The sequence below is a fragment of the Mobula hypostoma genome, chromosome 9, assembly GCF_963921235.1.
Source record: "Mobula hypostoma chromosome 9, sMobHyp1.1, whole genome shotgun sequence".
NCBI classification, from domain to species: Eukaryota; Metazoa; Chordata; class Chondrichthyes; order Myliobatiformes; family Myliobatidae; genus Mobula; species Mobula hypostoma.
In genome coordinates this window covers 159,916-183,222 of record NC_086105.1, presented here as the reverse complement: position 1 = coordinate 183,222, position 23,307 = coordinate 159,916, and the positions used below count along the sequence as shown (strand labels likewise).

Genomic DNA, 23,307 nt, shown 5'->3' with positions numbered 1-23,307 from the left:
ATGGAATAGATGGCTTTGTGGCTAAGTTTGCTGATGATACGAAGACAGGTGGAGGGGCTGGTAGTGCTGAGGAAACAGAGAGTCTGCAGAGAGACTTGGATAGATTGGAAGAATGGGCAAAGAAGTGGCAAATGAAATACAATGTTGGAAAGTGTATGGTTATGCACTTTGGCAGAAGAAATAAATGGGCAAACTATTATTTAAATGGGGAGAGAATTCAAAGTTCTGAGATGCAACAGGACTTGGGAGTCCTCGTGCAGGATACTCTTAAAGTTAACCTCTAGGTTGAGTCAGTGGTGAAGAAGGCGAATGCAATGTTGGCATTCATTTCTAGAGGAATAGAGTATAGGACCAGGGATGTGATGTTGAGGCTCTATAAGGCGCTGGTGAGACTTCACTTGGAGTACTGTGGGCAGTTTTGGTCCCCTTATTTAAGAAAGGATGTGCTGACGTTGGAGAGGGTACAGAGAAGTTTCACTAGAATGATTCCGGGAATGAGAGGGTTAACATATGAGGAATGTTTGTCCGCTCTTGGACTGTATTCCTTGGAGTTTAGAAGAATGGGGGGGACCTCATAGAAACATTTTGAATGTTGAAGGGCATGGACAGAGTGGATGTGGCAAAGTTGTTTCCCATGATGGGGGAGTCTGGTATGAGAGGTCATGATATAAAGTTTGAAGGGCGCCCATTCAGAACAGCGATGCAAAGAAATTTTTTTTAGCCAGAGGGGGTATCTATGGAATTTGTTGCCACGGGTGGCAATGGAGGCCAAGTCATTGGGTGTATTTAAGGCAGAGATTGATAGGTATCTGAGTAGCCAGGGCATCAAAGGTTATGGTGAGAAGGCGGGGGAGTGGGACTAAATGGGAGAATGGATCAGCTCATGATAAAATGGCGGAGCAGACTCGATGGGCCGAATGGCTGACTTCTGCTCCTTTGTCTTATTGTCTTATGATCTTATAAACAAGTAAATCTTGTACTCTTTCTTATACTCCATGCATTGAGATATAACACTTTAAGTACTGTATTTGCAACTCTTTCTGATTCTGCATCCCTAATGCACTGATACTCACCCGGCTGGCTGCAATTTTGTTCTTTCATCCGCCTGCCCTTTCTGGTATTCTGAAGCCCCGCTCCCTTTGTTTTTTTTTAACCATCCATCCTATTCTGAGTCCCTTCAATCCGGTTCCTATCCGGCAGAGGGTTGGGAATCAGAGTGATAGTGCTGAAGATGAGGTAGCTGGTTTACACACAGAGGTAATGTGTAGTGAGGAGAGGATACTGATAGGGCAGAATTGCAGTCAACAGGATAAGTTGTAATGTAAAAGTCTGACAAAATTGAAAAGCATGAATACAGTACTGGAAGTGTTATGTTTGAATGTGCGCAGCATACAGAATAAAGTAGATGAACTTGCAGATTGGCAGGTATGATATTGTAGGCATCACTGAATTATGGCCGGAAGAAGATTATAGCCAAGAGCTTAATGTCCATGGATACACATTGTATCAAAAGGATAGGCAGGAAGGCAGAGGAGATGGTGTTGCTCTGTTGGTAAAAGATCATTAGAAAAAGGTGACATAGGGTCAAAAAGTTTTGAATCATTGTGGATAAAGTTAAGGTCCTGCAAGGTTAAAAGACCCTGAAGGGAGTTGTTTACAGACTCCCAATCAGCTGTAAGGATGTGGTTTACAAATTACAATGGGAGATAGAAAATGCATGCCAAACGGGCAATATTACAGTAGTCATGGGGGATTTCAATATGCAGACAAACTGGGAAAATTAGGTTGGTGCTGGATTCCACAAGCTGGATTTCTAGAGTGCCTACGATACGGCTTCTTAGAGCAGCTCATGTTGAGCCCCCACCTTTTCTGGATTGGGTGTAGTGAAATGAATCAGAGTTTATGGTAAAAGGGGCAAGTGATCATAATATTATCCAATTCATCCTGAAATTTGAGAAGGAGAAGCTAAGATCAGATATATCAGTACTACATTAGATTAACGGGAATTACAGAGGCACGAGAGAGAAGTTGCCAGAATTGATTGAAAAAGACCATTGGCAGGGATGATGGCAGAGCAGCAATGGCTGGAATTTTTGGAAGCAATTTGGAACCACAGGATACACACATCCCAATGAGGAAGAGGTATTCTAAAGGCAAGATGACACAACTGTGGCTAATGAGACAAATCAAAGCTAACACAAAAGCGAAAGAGAACAACAAAAGGTAACTAGAAAATTATTAAGAAGGTAATGATGGAATACAGAAGTAAACTAGTCAATAATACTAAAGAAGATACCAAAAGTATCTTCAGATATATAAAGTAAAAAAGAGAGGCAAGAGTGGATATCGGTCAGACCTCTGGAAGAAGTAGTAACAGGGGACAAGGAGATGCTGGATGAACTGAATAAGTATTTTGCAGCAGTCTTCACTGTGAAAGACACCAGCAGTGTGGTGGAATATCCAGGTGTCAGGGGTCATGAAGTATGTGTAGTTACCATTACTAGAGAGAAGGTTCTTGGGAAACCGAAAGGTCTTAAGGTAGATAAGTCACCTGGTCCAGATGGTGTACACCTAGGGTTCTGAAAGAGGTGGCTATAGACATTGTGCTTGACAAATCTGTTGGAATTCCTTAAAGAACTAACAAGCAGGATAGGCAAAGGAGGATCGGTTGCTGTTGTGTACTTGGATTTTCAGAAGGTGCCACACAGGAGGCTGCTTAATATGCAATGGCTGATTGGTAGGAGGCAAAGATTGGGAACATAGGGAGCCTTTTCTGGTTGGTGTTCCACAGAGGTCTATGTTTGGACCAATTCGTTTTATGTTATACGTCAATGATTTGGATAATGGAATTGATGGATTTGTTACAATGTTTGTAGATGTTATGAAGATAGGTGCAGGGGCATGTAGTTTTGAGGAAGTAGAGAGACTACAGAAAGACTTAGACAGATTTGGAGAATGGGCACAGAAGTGGCAAATGGATTACAGTATCGGGAAGTGTATGGTCAAGCACCTTGGTGGAAGAAATTAAAGGGTTGACTGTTTTCTAAATGGAGAGAAAATATAAAAAAAAGGTACAACGGTACTTGGAAGTCCTTGTACAGAATGCCCTGAAGGTTAATTTGCAGATTGAGTCTGTGGTGAGGAAGGCAAATGCAATATTAGCATTCATTTCAAGAGGATGAGAATATGAAATTAAGGATGTAACGTTGAGGCTTAATAAAGCACTGGTGATGCCTCACTTGAAGTATTGTGAAAAGTTTTGGGCACCTTATCTTAGAAAGGATGTGCTGACATTGGACAGGGTTAAAAGGAGGTTCATGAAAATGATTCCAGAATTGAATGGCTTGTCATATGAAGAATGTTTGATGGCCCTGGGCCTGTATTCACTGGAATTCAAAAGAATGAAAGGTGACCAAATTGAAACCTATTGAATGGTGAGTGGATGTAGAGAGGATGTGTCCTATGGTGGGAGAGTATAAGAACAGAGGATACAGCCTCAGAATAGAGGGGCATACATTTAGAACTGAGATGAGGAGGTATTTCTTTAGCTATTGAGTGATGAATCTGTAGAATTTCTTGCCACAGGCAGCTGTGGAGACCAAGTCCTTATGTATATTTAAGGCAGAGGTTGATAGATTCTTGATTGGTCAGGGCATGAAGGGATATGAGAAGGCAGGAGACTGGAGCTGAGAGGAACACTGGATCAGCCATGATGAAATGGTAGAGCAGAGTGATTTAGCCAAATGACCTAATTCTGCTTGTATATTGTATAGTCTTTATTTTAAACTTTGCAGTTACTTGTGGAGGTTCTGAAGGAAGAAAAATAGCATGGATTTTTGTTCTGTCTTGTATGTTTTTTTTAGTTTGCGTTTCCTTATTTGTTTTCCATGTAACTAGTTTTAGAGATACCCAAATTCCACACTGGTCATATGCAATCCAATGTTAAGAAGATGGAAATATGTGAATCTGTATTCTGGATATGAGATGCCCACATTTTAAAGGAAATGGGTATTTGAGGAAATTGCTCATTGGCGGACAGTTAAATTGGGAATTTAAAATTAACCATTTAGGAAAGATTGCAATATTTTAGGAGAAATCCTCAAAGTTGCTTTACTGGCAAGACTGCTTTCTTTGAAGAACATGGATGTTGTTCAAGACTTTTGACATATTGATTTTGAGTTTGGGATTTCTTGGGCAATAGTTTTGATGCGATCAGTGTTTTGTTATGTATATTGCAAAAGGAAGAAGATAAGTAGTTCCCTTGGGGCTCTACTCTAATACAGTATGCAGATTATCTTCTGTTGACCTTCCCTAGAATGGAAGCTTGTGAGCAGGAATCTCTCTACCTTTTACATAAACTGCAGGAATCTCTCTGCCTTTTACATAAGCTACCCAAGTTCATAAAGTATCAAAGCAGAAACTCAGATGTTACTTATTGAAGACATACCTTACCCCAGGATACAAGCTCATACCCTGCCGTTAGATGGCCCTTTGTACACTTACAGGTGGACCTTTATTGAAGATGAAGAGTATAAGTACATATTAGTCATTATTGATGTGTTCTCATGATGGGTTGAAACATTTCCTTGTAGAAAGAATGATGCAGTTACAGTAGCAAAATATGAGTTGAAAGAGATAATCCCGCTACTTGGAATGCCCTGGAATCTATCTAGTGAAACGGTACCCATTCCACTGGTAATTAAAGAAGTATGCAAGGCTTAAGGTGGATCAACATTTCCATTGTAGCTACCATGCTCAGTCAGCGTGCCTAGTGGGAAGGATGAACGGAATGATTAAGAATAAACTCAGCAAAATGTGTGTGGAAACTGGACTAAAGGTGCTGCCTTTGGGTTTGATGACTATTTGAGCCTCTGCTGATAGAACTATTAGACCCACATGAAATCATAATGGGCCACGCCTTGTGCCTGCCATTTGATGCGCCATTGGGAATCAAGCAGATGGATGTACATAACCTGGACAAGGGTATGCTGATATGCAGCTAAAGGAAGCTCAGTAACTAGTAATCGAGCTCAGAGATTATGTGCTAGTGCAGACATTTAAAAGCAAAAATAGTTTTAGAATCTCGATTTGAAGGACCATTTCAGGTATTGCTGAAACAGAAGGATTCTAGATGATAAACAGCATGGGAATTGATTTGGTCATCGGTCCCTGATCTTTTGCCGCCTCTCCTTTGGCAACCGCCAGGGTAAGGTGGGGTGCTCGTTGCTCTTGATCCTGAACTGTGGTTGTCAGGTAGTTACACAGATGTGCTAAATGTTGGTGTCAAAGTGCTTCTGCCGTTACCCCTGAATTCCCTACATAAATCCCAGAGGTATACAATTTTCTTACCTACAACAGGACTCAGTTTCCTCCCCAGTTGCTGGTTACTCTCGCCCGGTTCAAATATGCCATACAGTGTAAGTCACAGTGCCCCTTATTTAAACAGATATCAGAACAATACTGTAGTAACTCCCCTGCAAGCGCAAATGCCGCTTTTTAGAAAATAGTATAAACCATAGGATGAATGAGTAGTTGTCATTTGCCATTTATCATCTTGATGAAAAGTAATACAGTCCACAATGGCACTTTGACGCCACACATTTAGCCCATCAGCTGTGCACGTAATAGTAGCTTGCATTTTACACAACAGCTCTTTGCCATATATATTCACAGGTAGGCCTGGAGAGAGAAATAATGTGTGAAACATCTGCTCCTGAGGATGCCCCTCTATTCTGAGACTATGTCTCCTAGATTCTCCCACCATAGGAAACATCCTCTCCACATCCACCTTATCAAGATTTTTCAACAGTTGATAGGTTTCAATTTGGTCACCCTTCATTCTTTTAAATTCCAGTGAATACAGGCCCAGAGCCATCACACATTCTTCATACGAAAAGCTGTTCAATTCTGGAATCATTTTTGTGAACCTTCTTTGAACCCTGACCAATGTCAGCACATCCCTTCTAAAATAAGGTGCCCAAAACTGCTCACAATACTCCGTGAGGCTTCACCAGTGCTTTATTAAGCCTCGACATTACATCCTTGCTTTTATATTCTAGGCCTCGAAATGAATGCCAACATCACATTTGCCTTCCTCACCACAGACTCAACCAGCAAATTAACCTGCACAAGTACTCCCTAATCTCTTTGCACCTCAGTTTTTAAAAAATGTTCTCTTCATTCAGAAGCCTACTCTTTTATTTCTTCTACCAAAGTGCATGACCGTACACTTCCTAACATGGTGTTCCATCTGCTGCTTCTTTGCCCATTCTCCTAATCTAAGTCTTTCAGTAGTGTCTCTGCTTCTTCAAAACTACCTGCCCCCACTATCTTTATATCATCCGCAAATGTTGCAACAAATCTGTCAATTCCAACATCCAAGTCACTGACATATAATGTAAAAAGAATTGGTCCCACTATAGACCCTTGTGGAACACCACTAGTGACCGACAGCCAACCAGAAAAGGCTCCCTTTATTCCACTCTTTGCCTGCTGCCAATCAGCCACTACCTTATCCATGCTAATATTTTTCCTGTAATATTACTTGTTAAGTAGCCTCATGTGTAGCACCTTGTTAAAGGCCTTCTAAAAATCTAAGTACACAACATCCACTAACTGTTCTTTGTCTATTCTGCTTGATATTTCTTCAAAGAATTCCAACAAATTTGACAGGCAAGATTTTCCCTAAAGGAAACTATGCTGCCTATAGCCTATTTTATCATGTGCCTCCAAGTAGCCCAAAGCCTCACCCCAACAATTGACTCCCAACATCTTTCCACAACTGAGATCAGACTAACTGGGCTATAATTTCCTTTCTTCTGCCTCTCTCCCTTCTTGAAGAGTGGAGTGACATTTGCAATTTTCTGTTCCTCCAGAACAATCCCAGAATCAACTGATTCTTGAAAGATCATGACTAAGGCCTCCACAATCTCTTCAGCCTCCTTTCCAAATCCAGGGGTGTACACCATCTGGTCCAGGTGTCTTATTTACCTCCAGACCTTTTAGCTTCCGAAGAAGCTTCTCAATAGTTATGGCATCTTCAAACACTTTTGACCCCTGACACTCTGGAACTTCCACCATACTTCCAGTGTCCTCCACAGTGAAGACTGATGCAAAATACTTATTAAGTTCGTCTGCCATTTCCTCGTCAGATGAACTACAAATTCCCACTGTGGAAGCTTTCACACACACACATTTTACAAAGAACCGGGGGGGGGGGGAACTGCTGCATGGGGGCCACGACACGTTAACACATATTAAAACACAAAAACACAAAAGCGAATTCACTCCAGAGTAAAATTCAAGCTTCCTCCAATATCAACTGAGCAAACATAGGACAGCCCTTGCACTCTCTCTCTCACACACACACTCACTCTCTCAAGTGAACTCACACGTGGCCACACTTCACAGAAGTAAATGATGCAATACATTCACACTATACTGCAGCTGTTGTATCTGCTTTAAACACTATATATGATCTCCAGTTTTGTGTTTTTTTCATAAACTGATTTCTGTATTGCATTCATAGCCACCTTTAAATCACTGCACAGCTTCTTCAATCACTCCACTTTAGTCTTAGCTACTTGGGCTGCTTCCTCCTGTTTTTTTCTCTTCTTTAACCAGCTTTTCACATTGTAACTAAAACTTGTACATCCATACTTCTCTGCGTTTATAAATCAACAAATTTATTTTTCTGGATCAGGGAAAGTCACACCCTGTCCTATCACTCACTTCCCAGGCAGTGAAGAAAGCTAATGGCATGCTGGCCTTCATAACAAGGGGAATTGAGTACAGGAGCAAAGAGGTCCTTCTGCAGCTGTACAGGGCCCTGGTGAGACCACACCTGGAGTATTGTGTGCAGTTTTGGTCTCCAAATTTGAGGAAGGACATTCTTGCTATTGAGGGAGTGCAGCGTAGGTTCAGGGATGGCGGGAATGTCATATGTTGAAAGATTGGAGTGACTGGGCTTGTATACACTGGAATTTAGAAGGATGAGAGGGGATCTGATTGAAACATATAAGATTATTAAGGGATTGGACACACTGGAGGCATGTTCCCGCTGACGGGTGAGTCCAGAACCAGAGGCTACAGTTTAAGAATAAGGGGTAGGCCATTTAGAACGGAGCTGAGGAAAAACTTTTTCACCCAGAGAGTGGTGGATATATGGAATGCTCTGCCCCAGAGGGCAGTGAAGGCCAAGTCTCTGGATGCTTTCAAGAAAGAGATGGATAGAGCTCTTAAAGATAGCGGAATCAAAGGTTATGGGGATAAGGCAGGAACTGGATATTGATTGTGGATGATCAGCCATGATCACAGTGAATGGCAGTGCTGGCTCGATGTGCCGAATGGCCTACTCCTGCACCTATTGTCTATTGTCTAATTCACTTAGCGTTGAATCCTCAGTGAGTGCAGTCTTTCTTCTTCACTATAGTGTCTTGTAGGGTTCAAATCCTATGTAATGTTACTCAGTCATTATTGTAATTTTTAAATGTAATTTTTTTCTTTGATTTAGGGGCAATCAATTACTACCAGTTGCCTTTGACTACCAGTAATTTTGTGCATCCCAGACGCTGGATCAACCCTTCCATGTATCCCTGACACTATATTTAACTTCTACTGACTCAAGCTGTGCATCCCAGATGCTGGGTTGATCCCTCTACGTGTCCCTGGCACTGAACTATCCAATTTGTTCGTGCACCTCTTTCACATAAACCTTTTTACCACCCCAGTCATTTTAGCACTTCTGTCACTGTGCTGAATGCATTGCAGTCACAATGAAAGAAGCTAATCCACTCAAGACCATAACATAGACTGCAGTGTATAGGGTGATAATGACCATAACATAGACTGCAGTGTATAGGGTGATAATGACCATAACATAGACTGCAGTGTATAGGGTGATAGTGACCATAACATAGACTGCAGTGTATAGGGTGATAGTGACCATAACATAGACTGCAGTGTATAGGATGATAATGACCCATAACATAGACTGTAGTGTATAGGATGATAAAGAAACAGAAGACTGAGGTCCAACTCCAGGAGGTAAAGTCCATAGCAGCAAAAAGAAACTTACCTTTCAGCAATTGCAACTACCATGGGATTTCCTTCAGGCAGCCTCAGGGATTCTCTCACACCACCACCACACCTGGAGAAGTGATCCTGGTGGGATGTCTGTCGTGTACCTTTCGCCCGGTCTTATAACAAAGCACAGTGTACTCAGAGTGGATCTATTATTAGCATGTTTATTACTTGCAAGACGTAGTCCTCGTCCACTCCTCACACTAGATGGCAGGCGGCTTCCATTTTACAGCTTACAGAGTCTGTTTTTATAAATCTTTGGCTGTTAACTGTTCTGGCTGGCTCAGTCCTCTCATTCAGCAGCTGCAGTCTTGTTTCTCTTCTATTCAAGGCCACACAATATACCAATCTCCTCCTTAGCTACCTTCCCCTGGTTACTCAATAATCAGAAGTTTACATGTTTTCATTCATGTATACACTCATAGAAAAACACTCTAGGCTTATACAGGTACTAGATTAAATACATAAAAAAATTTCAAAGTTTTGAACATATTTCCACAGTTCCCTGGTCTATAATGTGGAGTGCCTCCTGGCATCTCGCCGGGTACGGAGCAAGATTCACTACATTGTGCATTGTGAAGGGTATAGAACATAGAAATTTACGGCACATTACAGGCCCTTAATGTTGTGCCGACCACATAACCTAGTCTTGAGGAACGGTCTTATATCCCAATGGATGATGCTCGTGAATGTGCAAGTTTCAGCTAATTACTGGTTCATTATGGCAGTATTTAACTCTCTTCTTTTTGTTGTAGTCGAGACTTGAGCGAAGTAAGTTGTCTGAGAAAGAGGTCTACTGTTTTGACTGGTGCTGGAAAGGACTGGTATTCATTCAGTAATTAGATATTGCTTTCAGCAGCAGTGTTGGCATTTATCTTTCAGTTAGAGAGCTTTAGTTAACAGCCTTATTGGCCTAGCATTTATTGTTTTCTGTTGTCTTAAAATGCTACGAAGTTCGCATAAGAGGGAGGGAGGAGAAGATGGCGCGACGCAACGCGCGCGGCCTCTCCGGTGAATGATATCGGTATTTGTAAGTAGGGGCCATGCACAATTCTGATTTGATGGAGACAGATGTGAGAAGCACGGAGGAACATCTGGAGTAACTTCTGAAATGCTTGGTTCGCTGCCGCTGCTACTGTGCAATCAAGAATCGCCGGAAGGGAAGGCCCCAAATCCTTGGCTTTGCCTGTTACTGGTGGCCGGGGCTGGGGTCGAAGCGCTCGGCAGAGATGGTGCTCAGTGCTCGGTGTCGGAGGCTCGAAGTTTTCGGATGGAGTCAGAGTCGGACTGTGGTCGGGTGCTTCCAGGATGCTGCATCGGCAAGTTTGCGGCGCTGGAAGCTCATGGCAGGGGGAGTTTTCTCCCTTCTACCATCTGCGTGAGATAATGGGACTTTTGAGAGACTTTATAGACTTTTTTTTACTGTGCCCATGGTTTGTTCTCTATCAAATTATGGTATTGCTTGCACTGTTGTAACTATATGTTATAATTATGTGGTTTTTGTCAGTTTTTCAGTCTTGGTCTGTCTTGTGTTTCTGTGATATCACACTGGAGGAACATTGTATCATTTCTTAATGCAAGGGCATTACTAAATGACAATAAAAGAGGACTGCGTGTCCTCATAATCTAATCTAAAAGCCAGTGAACTGTCAACTGCTTCAGTGTCTCTCTCTCTTCGCACGGGTCATATCCAAACATCCTGATATCGAGCATGCAGCTTAGAGTATTTAAACTTTTTCCCCAGTATGAACTCGATAGTGTGTTACAAGGCTGGATGACTGAGTGAATTTTTTTCCCAAATTCAGTGTATGTGAACGGCTTCCTCCCATTGTGAACTTGCTGATGTACTTTTAGATCAAATAACTGAGTGAATCTCTTCCCTCAGTCTGAGCAGGTGAATGGCTTCTCCGCAGTGTGAACTCGCTGATGTACCTTCAGTTGACATGACTGAGTGAATCCATTCCCAAGTGAATGGCCTTTCCCCACTGTGAATTGACTGGTGTGCCTGTAGGCTAGATAGCTGAGTGAAGCCCTTCCCACACACAGAACAGGTGAATGGCCTCTCATCAGTGTGAACTCGCTGATGTCTCTTCAGATTGGATGAGCGAATGAATCCCTTCCCACATTCTGAGCAGATGAACGGCCTCTCCCCAGTGTGAACTGATTGGTGGGCTAGTAGCTCATATGACTGAGTGAATACCTTCCCACATTCTGAGCAGGTGAACTGCCTCTCCCCAGTGTGAACTGACTGGTGTGCCTGTAGGCTGTATAGCCGAGTGAATCCCTTCCCACACAAAGAACAAATGAATGGCCTCTCACCAGTGTGAAGTCGCTGGTGTCTCTGTAGGTTAGGTGAGTGAGTGAATCCCTTTCCACATTCTGAGCAGGTGATCGGCCTCTCTCCAGTATGAACTGACTGGTGAGCCAGAAGGTCAGATGACCGAATGAATCCCTTCCCACAGTCTGAGCAGGCAAATGGCTTCTCCCCAGTGTGAATTCGCTGATGTACCTTCAGCCCAAATGACCGAGTGAACCCTTTTCCACAGTCTGAACAGGAGAATGGCATCTCCCCAGAGTGAACTGACTGGTGTGCTTTCAGCTGGATAACTGAGTGAATCCCTTCCCACACACAGAACAAGTGAACGGCCTCTCCCCAGTGTGAACTTGCTGGTGTCTCTGTAAGTTGGATGAATGAGTGAATCTCTTCCCACAGTCTGAGCAGGTGAATGGTTTCTCCCCAGTATGAACTTGCTGATGTACCTTCAGTTGAGATGACGAAGTGAATCCCTTCCCATAGTCTGAGCAGGTGAATGGCCTCTCCTCATTATGAACTGAATGTTGTGACTGTAGGCTAGATGACTGAGTGAATCCCATCGTACAATCTGAGCAAGTGTGAACTTGCTGGTGTCTCTTTACATCGGATGACTGAGTGAATCCCTTACCACAGTCTCAGTAGGTGAACTGTCTCTTCATGGTGTGAACTGACTGGCCTGCCTTAGATGAATGTGTGAATCCCTTTCCACTGTTGAGCAGGTGGAATGAGTGAGCGAATCCCTCACACAATCAATTCAGTTGAAGAACTGATCTCTGGTGAACAAATGTTGGTGAATTCTCAGCACCCTGGTGCCAGTCGATTTCACTGAGTTACAACAGAAATCTTCATTTCAGACAAAGCACCTTTCCAGCTGGGATGAGATGCTTCTTCCTCTCCAAAGATATATTGCAGTTACACAGGAAATATCTGGACAGAAAGCAAAGCTGACATGTTGTTGGAAATTCCCGTACAGAAATTATTTCCTGTTTCTAACCTGTGAGAAGATTTACAAAATACATCAATGGGTGAAAGACAACATTTCAGATGAGATAATTTCAGTAACCAAGGTGAGTTCTGACATCACACTGTTACAGTAAGGTTCAACCCAAGTTGGAGAAACAAATCATCTTCTAACTGGGCACAAGGTAGGCATATGGACTGACCATCAAATCTTCTGATGGTCTTGCTATCTGTGTAAGAATGGAACATTTCTGCCAGTCTTCAATCTGTGATTTGGCTGAGTTTGACTCTCTCCATTAGTATTATTCTCTGTTCCCTTTCAGCTACATGGCTGTGCAATAACTGAAATGCTCTCACGCAGTCATCTGGAATTTTCATTTATATTATGTTAATTTGAAGTGCTGCACAATTTTCAAGCCATTTAAAAATTCTCTGCTCGGAACAATGGTTGGTCTGTGCAGTTGTTGAAAAAAAATTGGAGTGAACATGAGTATTATTTCAAGTTCTGGTCATTGAATCATAGACAAGCACCGCACAGAAACAGGCCCTTTGGCGCATCTAGTTCATGCCAAACCATTTGAACTGCCTAGTCCCATCTTCTTGCACCGGGACCATAGCCAATCATACTCCTACCATCTATGTAGCCATCCAAACTTCACTTAAAACATTGAAATCGAGCTCACATACTCTACTTGTGCTGGCAGCTCATTCCACTCTCAAGACCCTCTCGGTAAAGAAGTTTCTCCTCATGCCCCCCTTAAACCTTTCACCCTTAACCCATGACCTCTAGTTGCAGTCCCACCCAACCTCAGTGGAAAAGGCCTGCTTGCATTTACCCTATCTATAACCCTCGTAATTTTGTATACCTCTCTCAAATCTCCCCCCAAACGTTCTAAGGAATAAAGGCCTAACCTATTCAATTTGTCCTTATAAAGCAGGTCCTCAAGACCCGGAAACATCCTTGTAAATTTTCTCTGTACTCTTTCAACCTTATTTACATCTTTCCTGTAGATAGGTGACCTTCACACAATATTCCAAATCAGCCCTTACCAATATCTTGTACAACTTTCACATTACATCCCATCTGCTGTACTCAATGCTTTGATTTGGAGCGAGGGACAAGCACTGACTACCTGGCGAGATGGTGGACAAAGAACTTACCAAAGAAGGAGCCAGTGTGGCCTATTGCTGTGCCTGGAGGGTAGGCCTCTGCTTCTGAGCGGTGTCTCTCATCGTAGATTGAGCTATGAAACTGCAAGGGTAAAAAAGACCCAGATGGGAATTGTATACAGACCCCCCAAACAATCATAAGTATGTGGCCTATAAATTACAATGAGAGATAGAAAACACATGCCAAAAGGGCAATGTTACAATAATCATGGGGAACTTCAATAAGCAGGTTGGTACTGGATTCCAGGAGGAGGAATTTCTAGAGTAACTACAAGATGGCTTTTTAGAGCAGTTCATGGTTGAACCCACCAGAAGATCAGCTATTCTCGACTGGGTGTTGTGTAATGAACCAGAATTAATTAAACTTAAGGTAAAAGAACCTTTAGGGGAAAGTGATGATAATGTGGTCCAATTCACCTTGAAATTTGAGAAGTAAGGTCAGATGTATCAGTATTACAGTGGAATAAAGGGAATTACCGAGGCATGAGAGGAGTTGGCCAGAATTGATTGGAAAAGAACGCTGGCAGGGATAACGGCAGAGCAGCAATAGCTGCAATTTCTGGAAGCAATTCAGAAACCACAGGATATATACATCCCAAAGAGGAAGAAGTATTCTAAAGGCAAGATCAGAATCAGATTTATTAGCACCGGCATGTGTCGTGGAATTTATTAATTAAGCAGCAGCAGTTCAATGCAATATATAATACAGAAGAAGAAAAAAAAATAAGAAATAAGAAATCAATTACAGTATAAGTATATTGAATAATCAAAAACCATGCAAAAACAGGAATATTATATATTTTTTAAAATGCGGAGGTGTTCACAGGTTCAATGTCAATTTAGGAATCTGATGGCAGAGGGGAAGAAGCTGTTCCTGAATCGCTGAGTGTGTGCCTTCAGGCTTCTGTACCCCCTACCTGATGGTAACAGTGAGAAAAGGGCATGCCCTGGGTGCTGGAGGTTCTTAATAATGGACGCTGCCTTTCTGAGACACCACTCCTTGAAGATGCTCTGGGTACTTTGTAGGCTAGTACCTAAGATGGAGCCAACTAAATTTACGACTCTCTGCAGCTTCTTTCGGTTCTGTGCCGTAGCCCCCCCCGCCCCCCCACTCCATACCAGACAGTGATGCAGCCTGTCAGAATGCTCTCCACGGTACATCTATAGAAGTTTTTGAGTGTTTTTGTTGACATACCAAATCTCTTCAAACTCCTAATGAGGTATAGTTGCTATTTTGCCTTCTTTATAGCTGCATTGATATGCTGGGACCAGGTTAGGTCCTCAGAGATCCTGACACCCAGGAACTTAAAACTGCTCACTCTCTCCAATTCTGATCCCTCTATGAGGATTGGTATGTGTTCCTTCGTCTTACCCTTCCTGAAGTTCACAATCAGCTCTTTCGTCTTACTGATGTTGAGCGCCAGGTTGTTGCTGTGACAGCGCTCCACTAGTTGGTATCTCGCTCCTGTACGCCCTCGTCTCCATCCGAGATTCTACCAACTATGGTTGTATCATCAGCAAATCTGAGCTATGCCATGCTACACAGTCATGGGTATAGAGAGAGTAGAGCAGTGACCTAGGCACACACCCCTGAGGTGCACCAGTGTTAATCGTCAGCGAGGGGGATATATTAGACCATAAGATATAGAAGTAGGCCATTCGGCCCATCAAGTCTGCTCCGCCATTCAATCATGGGCTGACCCAATTCTTCCAGTCATCCCCACTCCCCTGCCTTCTCCCCATACCCTTTGATGCCCTGGCTAACCAAGAACCTATCTATCTCTGCCTTAAATATGCCCAATGACTTGGCCTCCACAGCTGATCTGCACAGATTGTGGTCTTCCAGTTAGGAAGTCGAGGATCCAATTGCAGAGGGAGGTACAGAGGCCCAGGTTCTGTAACTTATCAATCAGGATTGTGGGAATGGTCATGCTAAGTGCTGAGCTATAGTCAATGAGCAGCATCCTGACATAGGTATTTGTATTGTCCAGGTGGTCTAAGGCCATTTGAAGAGCCATTGAGATTGCATGTACCGTTGACGTATTGTGGTGAAAAGCAGATTGCAATGGGTCCAGGTCCTTGATGAGGCAGGAGTTCAGTTCTTGTCATGACCAAACTCTCAAAGTATTTCATCACTGTAGATGTGAGTGCTACCGGGCGATAGTCATTAAGGCAACTCATATTATTCTTCTTAGGCACTGGTATAATTGTTGCCTTTTTGAAGCAGGTGGAAACTTCCACCCTTAGCAGTGAGAGGTTGAAGATGTCCTAGAATACTCCTGCCAGTTGGTTGGCACAAGTTTTCAGAGCCTTACCAGGTACTCCGTCGGGGCCTTCCCTTGCGAGAGTTCATTCTCTTTAAACATCGGTCTCCGAGACAGAGAGATCACAGGGTCACCAGGGATCTTCCAGCTGTAGTTATATTCTCCCTTTCAAAGCAGGCATTGAAGGCGTTGAGTTCATTTGGTAGTGAAGCATCACTGCTATTCATGCAATTGGGTTTCGCTTTCTTGGAAGTAATGTCTTGCAAACCCTGCCAGATTTGCCGTATGCCTGTACACCTCCAACCTCGTTCGAAATTCTCTTCGCTTTTGAAATAGCTCTCTGCAAGTCATACCTGGTTTTCTGGTAAAGACCTGGATTGCCAGCCTTGAATGCCACAGATCTAGCCTTCAGCAGACAGTGTACCTCCTGGTCCATCCACGGCTTTTTGTTTGGGAATGTACAGCAAGTCTTTGTAGGCACACACTCATCCACACAGGTTTTAATGAAGTCAGTAACAACTGCAACATACTCATCCGGATTCGAAGATGAATCCCTGAATATGGTCCAGACAACCAATTCAAAGCAGTCCTGTAGGCGCTCCTGGCTTCCCTTGTCCAAACCTTCTTGGTCCTCACTACTGGTGCTGCAGCCTTCAGTCTCTGCCTATACTCAGGGAGTAGAAGTACAGCCAGGTGAACAGATTTCCCGAAGTGAGGGCGTGGAATAGCATGGTAGGCATTCTTGATGGTAATTGTTTTGTGATTTTTTTTTCAGACTGGCCTTGTTAAAATCCCCAAAAATAATGGTGAAGGCATTTGGTGTGCTGTTTCGTGCATGTTGATCCCATTACCCAGATCATCTAAAGCCTGATTGACTTTGAGCTGAGGTGGAATGAACAACACTAGCAAAATGATCATGGAAATCTCCCACGGTAGGTAAAATGGACAGCACTTTACTACTAGATATTCCAGGTCTGGTAAGCAGAATTGGGACAGCACTGATATATTTGTGCACCAAGAGGAGTTGATCATGAGACATACTCCTCCACCTCTGCTTTTGAGAGACTCTATAGATCTATCCTGATGTTGTATAGTAAATCCGTCTATCTGAATCACTGCATCCAGTATGGAAGGGGTTAACCAGGATTCCGTGAAACAGAGGACACGCGCAGTCCTAATGTCCCTCTGATTCAGCACCTTAGCTCCGAGATCTTCGATTTTATTCACCGAAGACTGTATGTTTGCCAGCAAGATAGTCGATATTGGGAGATTAAAACCCTGTTTCCTTGAACGCACTTGTATCCCTGACCTGCAGCCACATTTCCTATGTGGAATCCGGTGAGGAGTCCGTCCACAATTGGCATTGTTTCTGTCAGTTTTAAGCAGCATTAAATTATTTAATCGCATTAAGACATCTTTGTTAACTCTACCGACCTTGGAAGCAGTTGTGTTTTTTAGCTGCATCAGGGTGAAACGAGAATATTTAATCGTAACCATTGAGAGTTCTGTTGCCACTTGAGTCACCCCGAAAGTAAGATGGCACAACCATGGCTAACAAGAGAAGTCAAAACCAACATAAAAGCCAAAGAGAGGGCATATAATAGAGCAAAAATTAGTGGGAAGTTATGTGGATTGGGAAACTTAAAAACCAAGAGAAGGCAACTAAAAAGTCGTTAAGAAGGTAAAGATGAAATACAAAAGTAAGCTAGCCAATATTAAAGAGGATACCTAAAGTTTCTTCAGATACGTAAAGTGTAAAAGAGAAGCGAGATTGGATATTGGACCGCTGGAGAATGATGCTGGAGAGCAAATAATGGGGGACAACAAAATGGCATACAAACTGAACAAGTATTTTGCATCAATCTTCATGGTGGAAGACACTAGCAGTATGGTGGAAGTTCCAGGCATTGGAGTCATGAATTGTGTGAAGTTGCCATAACTAGAGAGAAGGTTCTTGGGATACTGAAAGGTCTGAAGGCAGATAAGTCACCTGGACCAGATGATGTACACCACAGTTCTGAAAAAGGTGAATGAAGAGTTTGTGGAGGCAATAGTAATGATTTTTCAAGAATCACTAGATTTTGGAATGGTTCAGGAAGACTGGAAAATTGCAAATGTCACTACACTCTTCAAGAAGGGAGAGAGGCAGAAGAGAGGAAACTATAGGCCAGTTAGTCTGACCCCAGTGGTCAGGAAGATGTTGGAGTCGATTATTAAGGATGAGTTCTCAAGGTACTTGAAGGCACAATAAGATGGTCCATAGTTCATATTGAGTACTTGGATTTTCCGAAGGCCTTTAACAAGGTACCACACAAGGCTGCACAACAAGCTAAGAACTCAAGGTATTACAGGAAAAATTCTAGCATGGATAATGCAGTGGCTGATTGGCAGCGGCAAAAGAGTGGGAATAAAGGGAGCTTTTCCTGGCTGGCTGCCGGTGACTAGTGGTGTTCCGCAGGCGTCAATGATGGGACCAATTCTTTTTACATATGTCAAAGATTTGGATGAAGGAATTGATAGTTTTGTTGTAAAGTTTGCAGACGTTATGAGGACAGATGGAGGGGCAGGTGGTTTTGAAGAAGTACAATGGTGCTCTGAAGTTTGTGGATCCTGTCGAACTTTCTCTATTTCTGCATAAATATGACCTAAAATGTGATCAGATATTCATACAAGTCCTAAAACCCAATTATATAAATAACATTATACTTGTTTATTTATTTATTGAGAAAAATGTTCCAATATTACATGTATTTGTTGGAAAAAATATGGGAACCTCTGGGGTAATGCCTTCGACAAAAGCTATTTGGAGTCAGATGTTTCAATCAATGAGATGAGATTGGATATATGGGTTGTAGAGCTGCCCTGCCCTATAAAAAAAAACACACACAAAGCCATGTTACTGCTCTACTTCTCAAGAAACATCTGTTTATGTGCACCATGCCTTGATCAAAACAACTTTCAGGGCACCTTAATTGTAGAGCAGCATGAAGCTGGAAAAGGCTACAAAATAATTTCTAAAGATCTGAGTGTTTATCAGTCCACAGTAAGAGAAATTGTCTACAAATGGAGGAATCTCAGTACTGTTGCTACTCTCCCTAGGAGTGGGCATCGTGCACAATCACATCAAGAGAACAATGTGCAATGCTGAAGGAGGTGAAAATGAACCCAACGGTAACGGCAAACTGCAACAACAACAGAACATAGAAATCTACAGCACATTACAGGTCCTTCGACCCATATTGTTGTGCCGACCATGTAACTTACTCTAGAAACTGCCTAGAATTTCCTTACTGCATAGCCCTCTATTTTTCTAAGCTACATGAACTATTGACGAGTCTCTTAAAAGACCCTATTATATTTGGCCCACCACCTTCGCTGGCAGTGTATTCTACGAACCTACCACTCTCTGTGTGAAAAACTTACCCCTGACATCCCCCTTGTACCTACTTCCAAGCACCTTAAAATTATACCTCCTCGTGGTAACCATTTCAGCCCTGGGGAAAAAACCTCTGGCTATCCTCACAATCAATGCCTCTCATCATCTTATACACCTCTATCAGGTCACCTCTCATCCTCCATCGTTCCAAGGAGAAAAGGCCAAGTTCACTCAACTTATTCTCATAAGGCATGCTCTCCAATCCAGGCAACATCCTTGTAACTCTTCTCTGCACTCTCTCTATAGTATCCACATCGTTCCTGTAATGAGGTGACCAGAACTGAACACAGTACTCCAAGTGGGGTCTCACTACGGTCTTATATAGCTTTAACATTACCTCACAGCTCCAGAACTCAATCCCACAGTTGATGAAGGCCAACACAGCATACACCTTCTTAACAGCAATGTCAACATGCACAGCAGCTTTGAGTGCCCTATGGACACAGACCCCACGATTTCACTGATCCTCCACACAGTCAAGAGTCTTACCATTAATACTATATTCTACTGAACAACTTCACACTTATCTGAGTTGAACTCTATCTGCCACTTCTCAGCCCAGCTCTGCTGTAACCTCTAACAACCCTCCGATTATCCACAACACCCCCAACCTTCGTATCATCAACAAACTTACTAACCCACCCTTCTACTTCCTCATCCAGGTCATTTATAGAAATCACAAAGAGGAGAGGTCCCAGAACAGATCCCTGCAGAAGACTGCTCACCGTCCTCCATTCAGAATATGAACCATCTACAACCACCCTCTGTGAGCAAGCCAATTCTGGATCCACAAAGAAAGGTCTCTTGGGATCCCGTGCCTCCTTACTTTCTGAATGAGCCTCACATTGGGGACCTTACCAAATGCCTTACTGAAATCCATATACACTACATCTACTGCTCTACCCTCATCAATGTGTTTTGTTGCATCCTCAAAGAATTTAATGAGGTTCGTAAGGCATGACCTGCCCTTGATAAAGCCATGCTGACCACCCCTGATCAGATTATGTCTCTCCAAATGTACATAAATTCTGCCTCTCAGAATCTTCTCAAACAACTTGCCCATCACTGAGGTAAGACTCACTGATCTATAATTTCCTGGGTTATCTCTACTCCCTTTCTTGAACAAGGAAACAACGTTTGCAAACTTCCAATCCTCTGGTACTTCTCCTGGCCCTATTGATGATACAAACAAAGATCATCACCAGGGGCTCAGCACTCTCCTTCCTCGTTTCTCATAGTAGCGTGGGGTATATCTCATCCAGTCCCAGCGACTTATGTAACTTAATACTTTTCAAAAGCTCCAGTACATATTCTTTCTTAATGTCTATACACTCAAGCGTTTCAGTCTGTTGCAAGTCATCCCTACAATTGACAAGGTCCATTTTACTGGTGAATACTGAAGCAAAGTATTCATTAAGTATCTCCACTACCTCCTCCAACTCCACTCTCGTTCCTGATTGGTCCTCTTCTCACATGACTCATTCTCTTGCTCTTCACATACTTGTAGAATGCCTTGGGGTTTTCCTTGATCCTACTCGCCAAGGTCTTCTCATGGTCCCTTCTAGCTCTCCTAATTTCATTCTTGAGCTCCTTCCTGGCACCCTTGTAATCTTCTAGACCTCTAACAGTACCTAGTTTCTTGAACCTTTCGTACGCTTTTCTTCTTAACTAGATTTTCTACATCCTTTGTACACCATCCTTTCCCTGCCTCAATGGAACATACCTATGCAGAATGCCATGCAAATGTTCCCTGAACATTTGCCACATTTTGCCGTGCATTTCCCTGAGAACATCTGCCCCCAGTTTATGTTCCCAAGTTCTTGTCTAATAGCATTATATTTCCCCCTACTCCAATTAAATGGTTTTCCCAAATTGCCTACTCCTACGCCTGTCCAGTGCTACGGTGAAGGAGTTAGAGTTGTGATCACTACCTCCAAAATGCTCTCCCACCAAGAGATCTGACACCTAACCAGGTTCATTTCCCAAGTACAGCCTCTCCTCTAGTTGGCTTATCCAACCATCTAAACCACTTGCTCTAAGGAGATGCCAGTCAATATTAGCAAAGTTAAAATCACCCATCACAACAATCCTAGTATTATTGCACCGTACCAGAATCTGCCTCCCTATCTGCTCCTCGATATCTCTGTTACTACTGGGGTGGTGGGGGGGGGTCTATAAAAACAGCCAGTAAGGTTATTGCCCCCTTTCTGTTTCTGACTTCCACCCACAATGACTCAGTAGACAATCCCTCCTTTTCTGCAGCAGTGATACTATCCCTGATTAGCTATGCCATTCCCCCCACCTCTTTTACCTCCCTCCCTGTCCTCTTCGAAACATCTAAAGCCCAGCATATTCAGCAGCCATTCCTGCCCCTGAGACAATCAGTCTATGTAAAGGCCAAAACATCATAGTTCCACGTATTGATCCATGCTATAAGTTCATCCACCTTGCTTATGATACTCCTGGCATTAAAGTCGACACATCTCAAACCATCTGGCTGAGTGCTTCTTTGCTCTATCATCTGCCTATCCTTCCTCATAATCTTCTTACAAGCTGTCACTACTTGTACTCCGACCACCCCATCCTCTGCCTCCACTTTGTTTCCCATCCCCTCCCAACAGCATTAGCAAACCTTCCTCCCAGGATATTGTTTCCCATCTAGTTCAGCTGCATCCCATCCCACTTGTATAGTCAATGTAACATAGGGGGAGGGGAGAGGGGAGGGAGGGAGGGAACGTCAACTCAGACATTTTCATGCCTTACAAGGCGCAGATTGGAAGTCTGTGTGGGGCGCCACTCCTCGCACAGACAAGAGCAATGTGTGATTAAGTGCCTTGCTCAAGGACACAAACACGCTGCCACAGCTGAGGCTCGAACTAGCAACCTTGAGGTAACTAGACGAAAGCCTTAACCACTTGGCCACGTGCATAGAAATACACTTAAATCAGCGTGAGTTCATCAGTCTGATGGCCTGGTGGAAGAAGCTGTCCTGGAGCCTGTTGGTCCTGGCTTTTATGCTGTAGTGCAGTTTCCCAGATGGCAGCAGCTGGAATAGATTGTGGTTGGGGTGACTCGAGATCCTTCAGGCCCTTTTTTCACACCTGTCTTTGTAAATGTCCTGAATCATGTGAAGTTCACAACTACAGATGCGTTGGGATGCACAGGAGAGTGAGGTGATCATTGACTGGAGTTACAGGGAAGTAGTCACCCCTAAGTTGCAGGAGGCAGGTAGCTGGGTGGCTGTCAGGAGAAGGAATAGGAAGGTGAATAGGCAGTTAGCACAGAGCACCCCTGTGGCCATTCCCCTCAATAATAAGTATACCGTTTCGGATAATGTTGTGGGGGATAACCTCCCAGCGGGTTGGCAATGGATCTCAAGAGAGTGAATTTGTTGAATGCCAATTAGATGGGTTTTTAAAGCAGTTTGTTGTTGAGCCGACTAGCATATCAGCTATACTGGATTGGGTGTTATGTTATGAACCGGGGTGAATAGGAAACTGAAGGTAAAGGAACCCTTAAGAGGCAATGATCACAATATGATTGAGTTCAAATTGAAATTTGATAGGGAGAAAGTAAAGTCTGATGTAGCAGTACTTCACTAGAGTAAAGGAAATTATAGTGGTATGAGAGAGGAGTTGGCCAAAGTAAATTGGAAGGAAATGCTGCCAAGGATGACAGCAGACCAACAATGGATTGAGTCTCTGGGAAAAATGAGAAAGGTGCAGGATGGATGTATACTAAAAATGAAGAAATGAACAAAAGGAAAAATAGTACAACTGTGGCTGACAAAGGAAGTTAAAGATCATGTAAAAGCAAAAGGAGGGCATACAACAAAGCAAAAATTAGTGGGAAGACAGAGAAGGTTTTAAAAACTTCCAGAGAGCAACTAAAAGAATCATTAGGTGGGAATTGATGAAATATGAAAGCAAGCTAGCAAACAGTATCAAGGTGGATCAAAAAAGCTTTTTCAAGTATATGAAAAATAAGAGATGAGAGTAGATATATGACCGCTAGAAAATGAGGCCAGAGAGATAGTAATGAGGACCAAGGATGGCAGATATAAGAAATGAGTATTTTGCATC

At 43.0% G+C, this 23,307-nt stretch overlaps 2 protein-coding genes across 3 annotated transcripts in view; one reads left to right on the top strand and one right to left on the bottom strand.

Moving 5' to 3' along the window:
* Positions 1-23,307, top strand: part of LOC134351431 (gastrula zinc finger protein XlCGF8.2DB-like) — a 138,092-nt gene that overhangs the window by 16,196 nt on the left and 98,589 nt on the right. The window contains exon 2 of the transcript XR_010019149.1: positions 16,565-16,721. The gene's annotated coding sequence lies outside the window, so the exon portion shown is untranslated. The remainder of the gene's footprint in view (positions 1-16,564; positions 16,722-23,307) is intronic.
* LOC134351430 (gastrula zinc finger protein XlCGF7.1-like) overlaps positions 9,250-23,307 on the bottom strand; it is a 99,705-nt gene continuing 85,647 nt past the window's right edge. For both annotated transcript variants that reach the window (XM_063057541.1, XM_063057542.1), the window contains 2 exons: positions 13,517-13,607; positions 9,250-12,322 (listed from right to left, as the gene is read on the bottom strand). In XM_063057541.1, the coding sequence (XP_062913611.1) occupies positions 10,937-11,647 (711 nt within the window). In that variant the 5' untranslated portion in view covers positions 11,648-12,322; positions 13,517-13,607 and the 3' untranslated portion in view covers positions 9,250-10,936. The remainder of the gene's footprint in view (positions 12,323-13,516; positions 13,608-23,307) is intronic.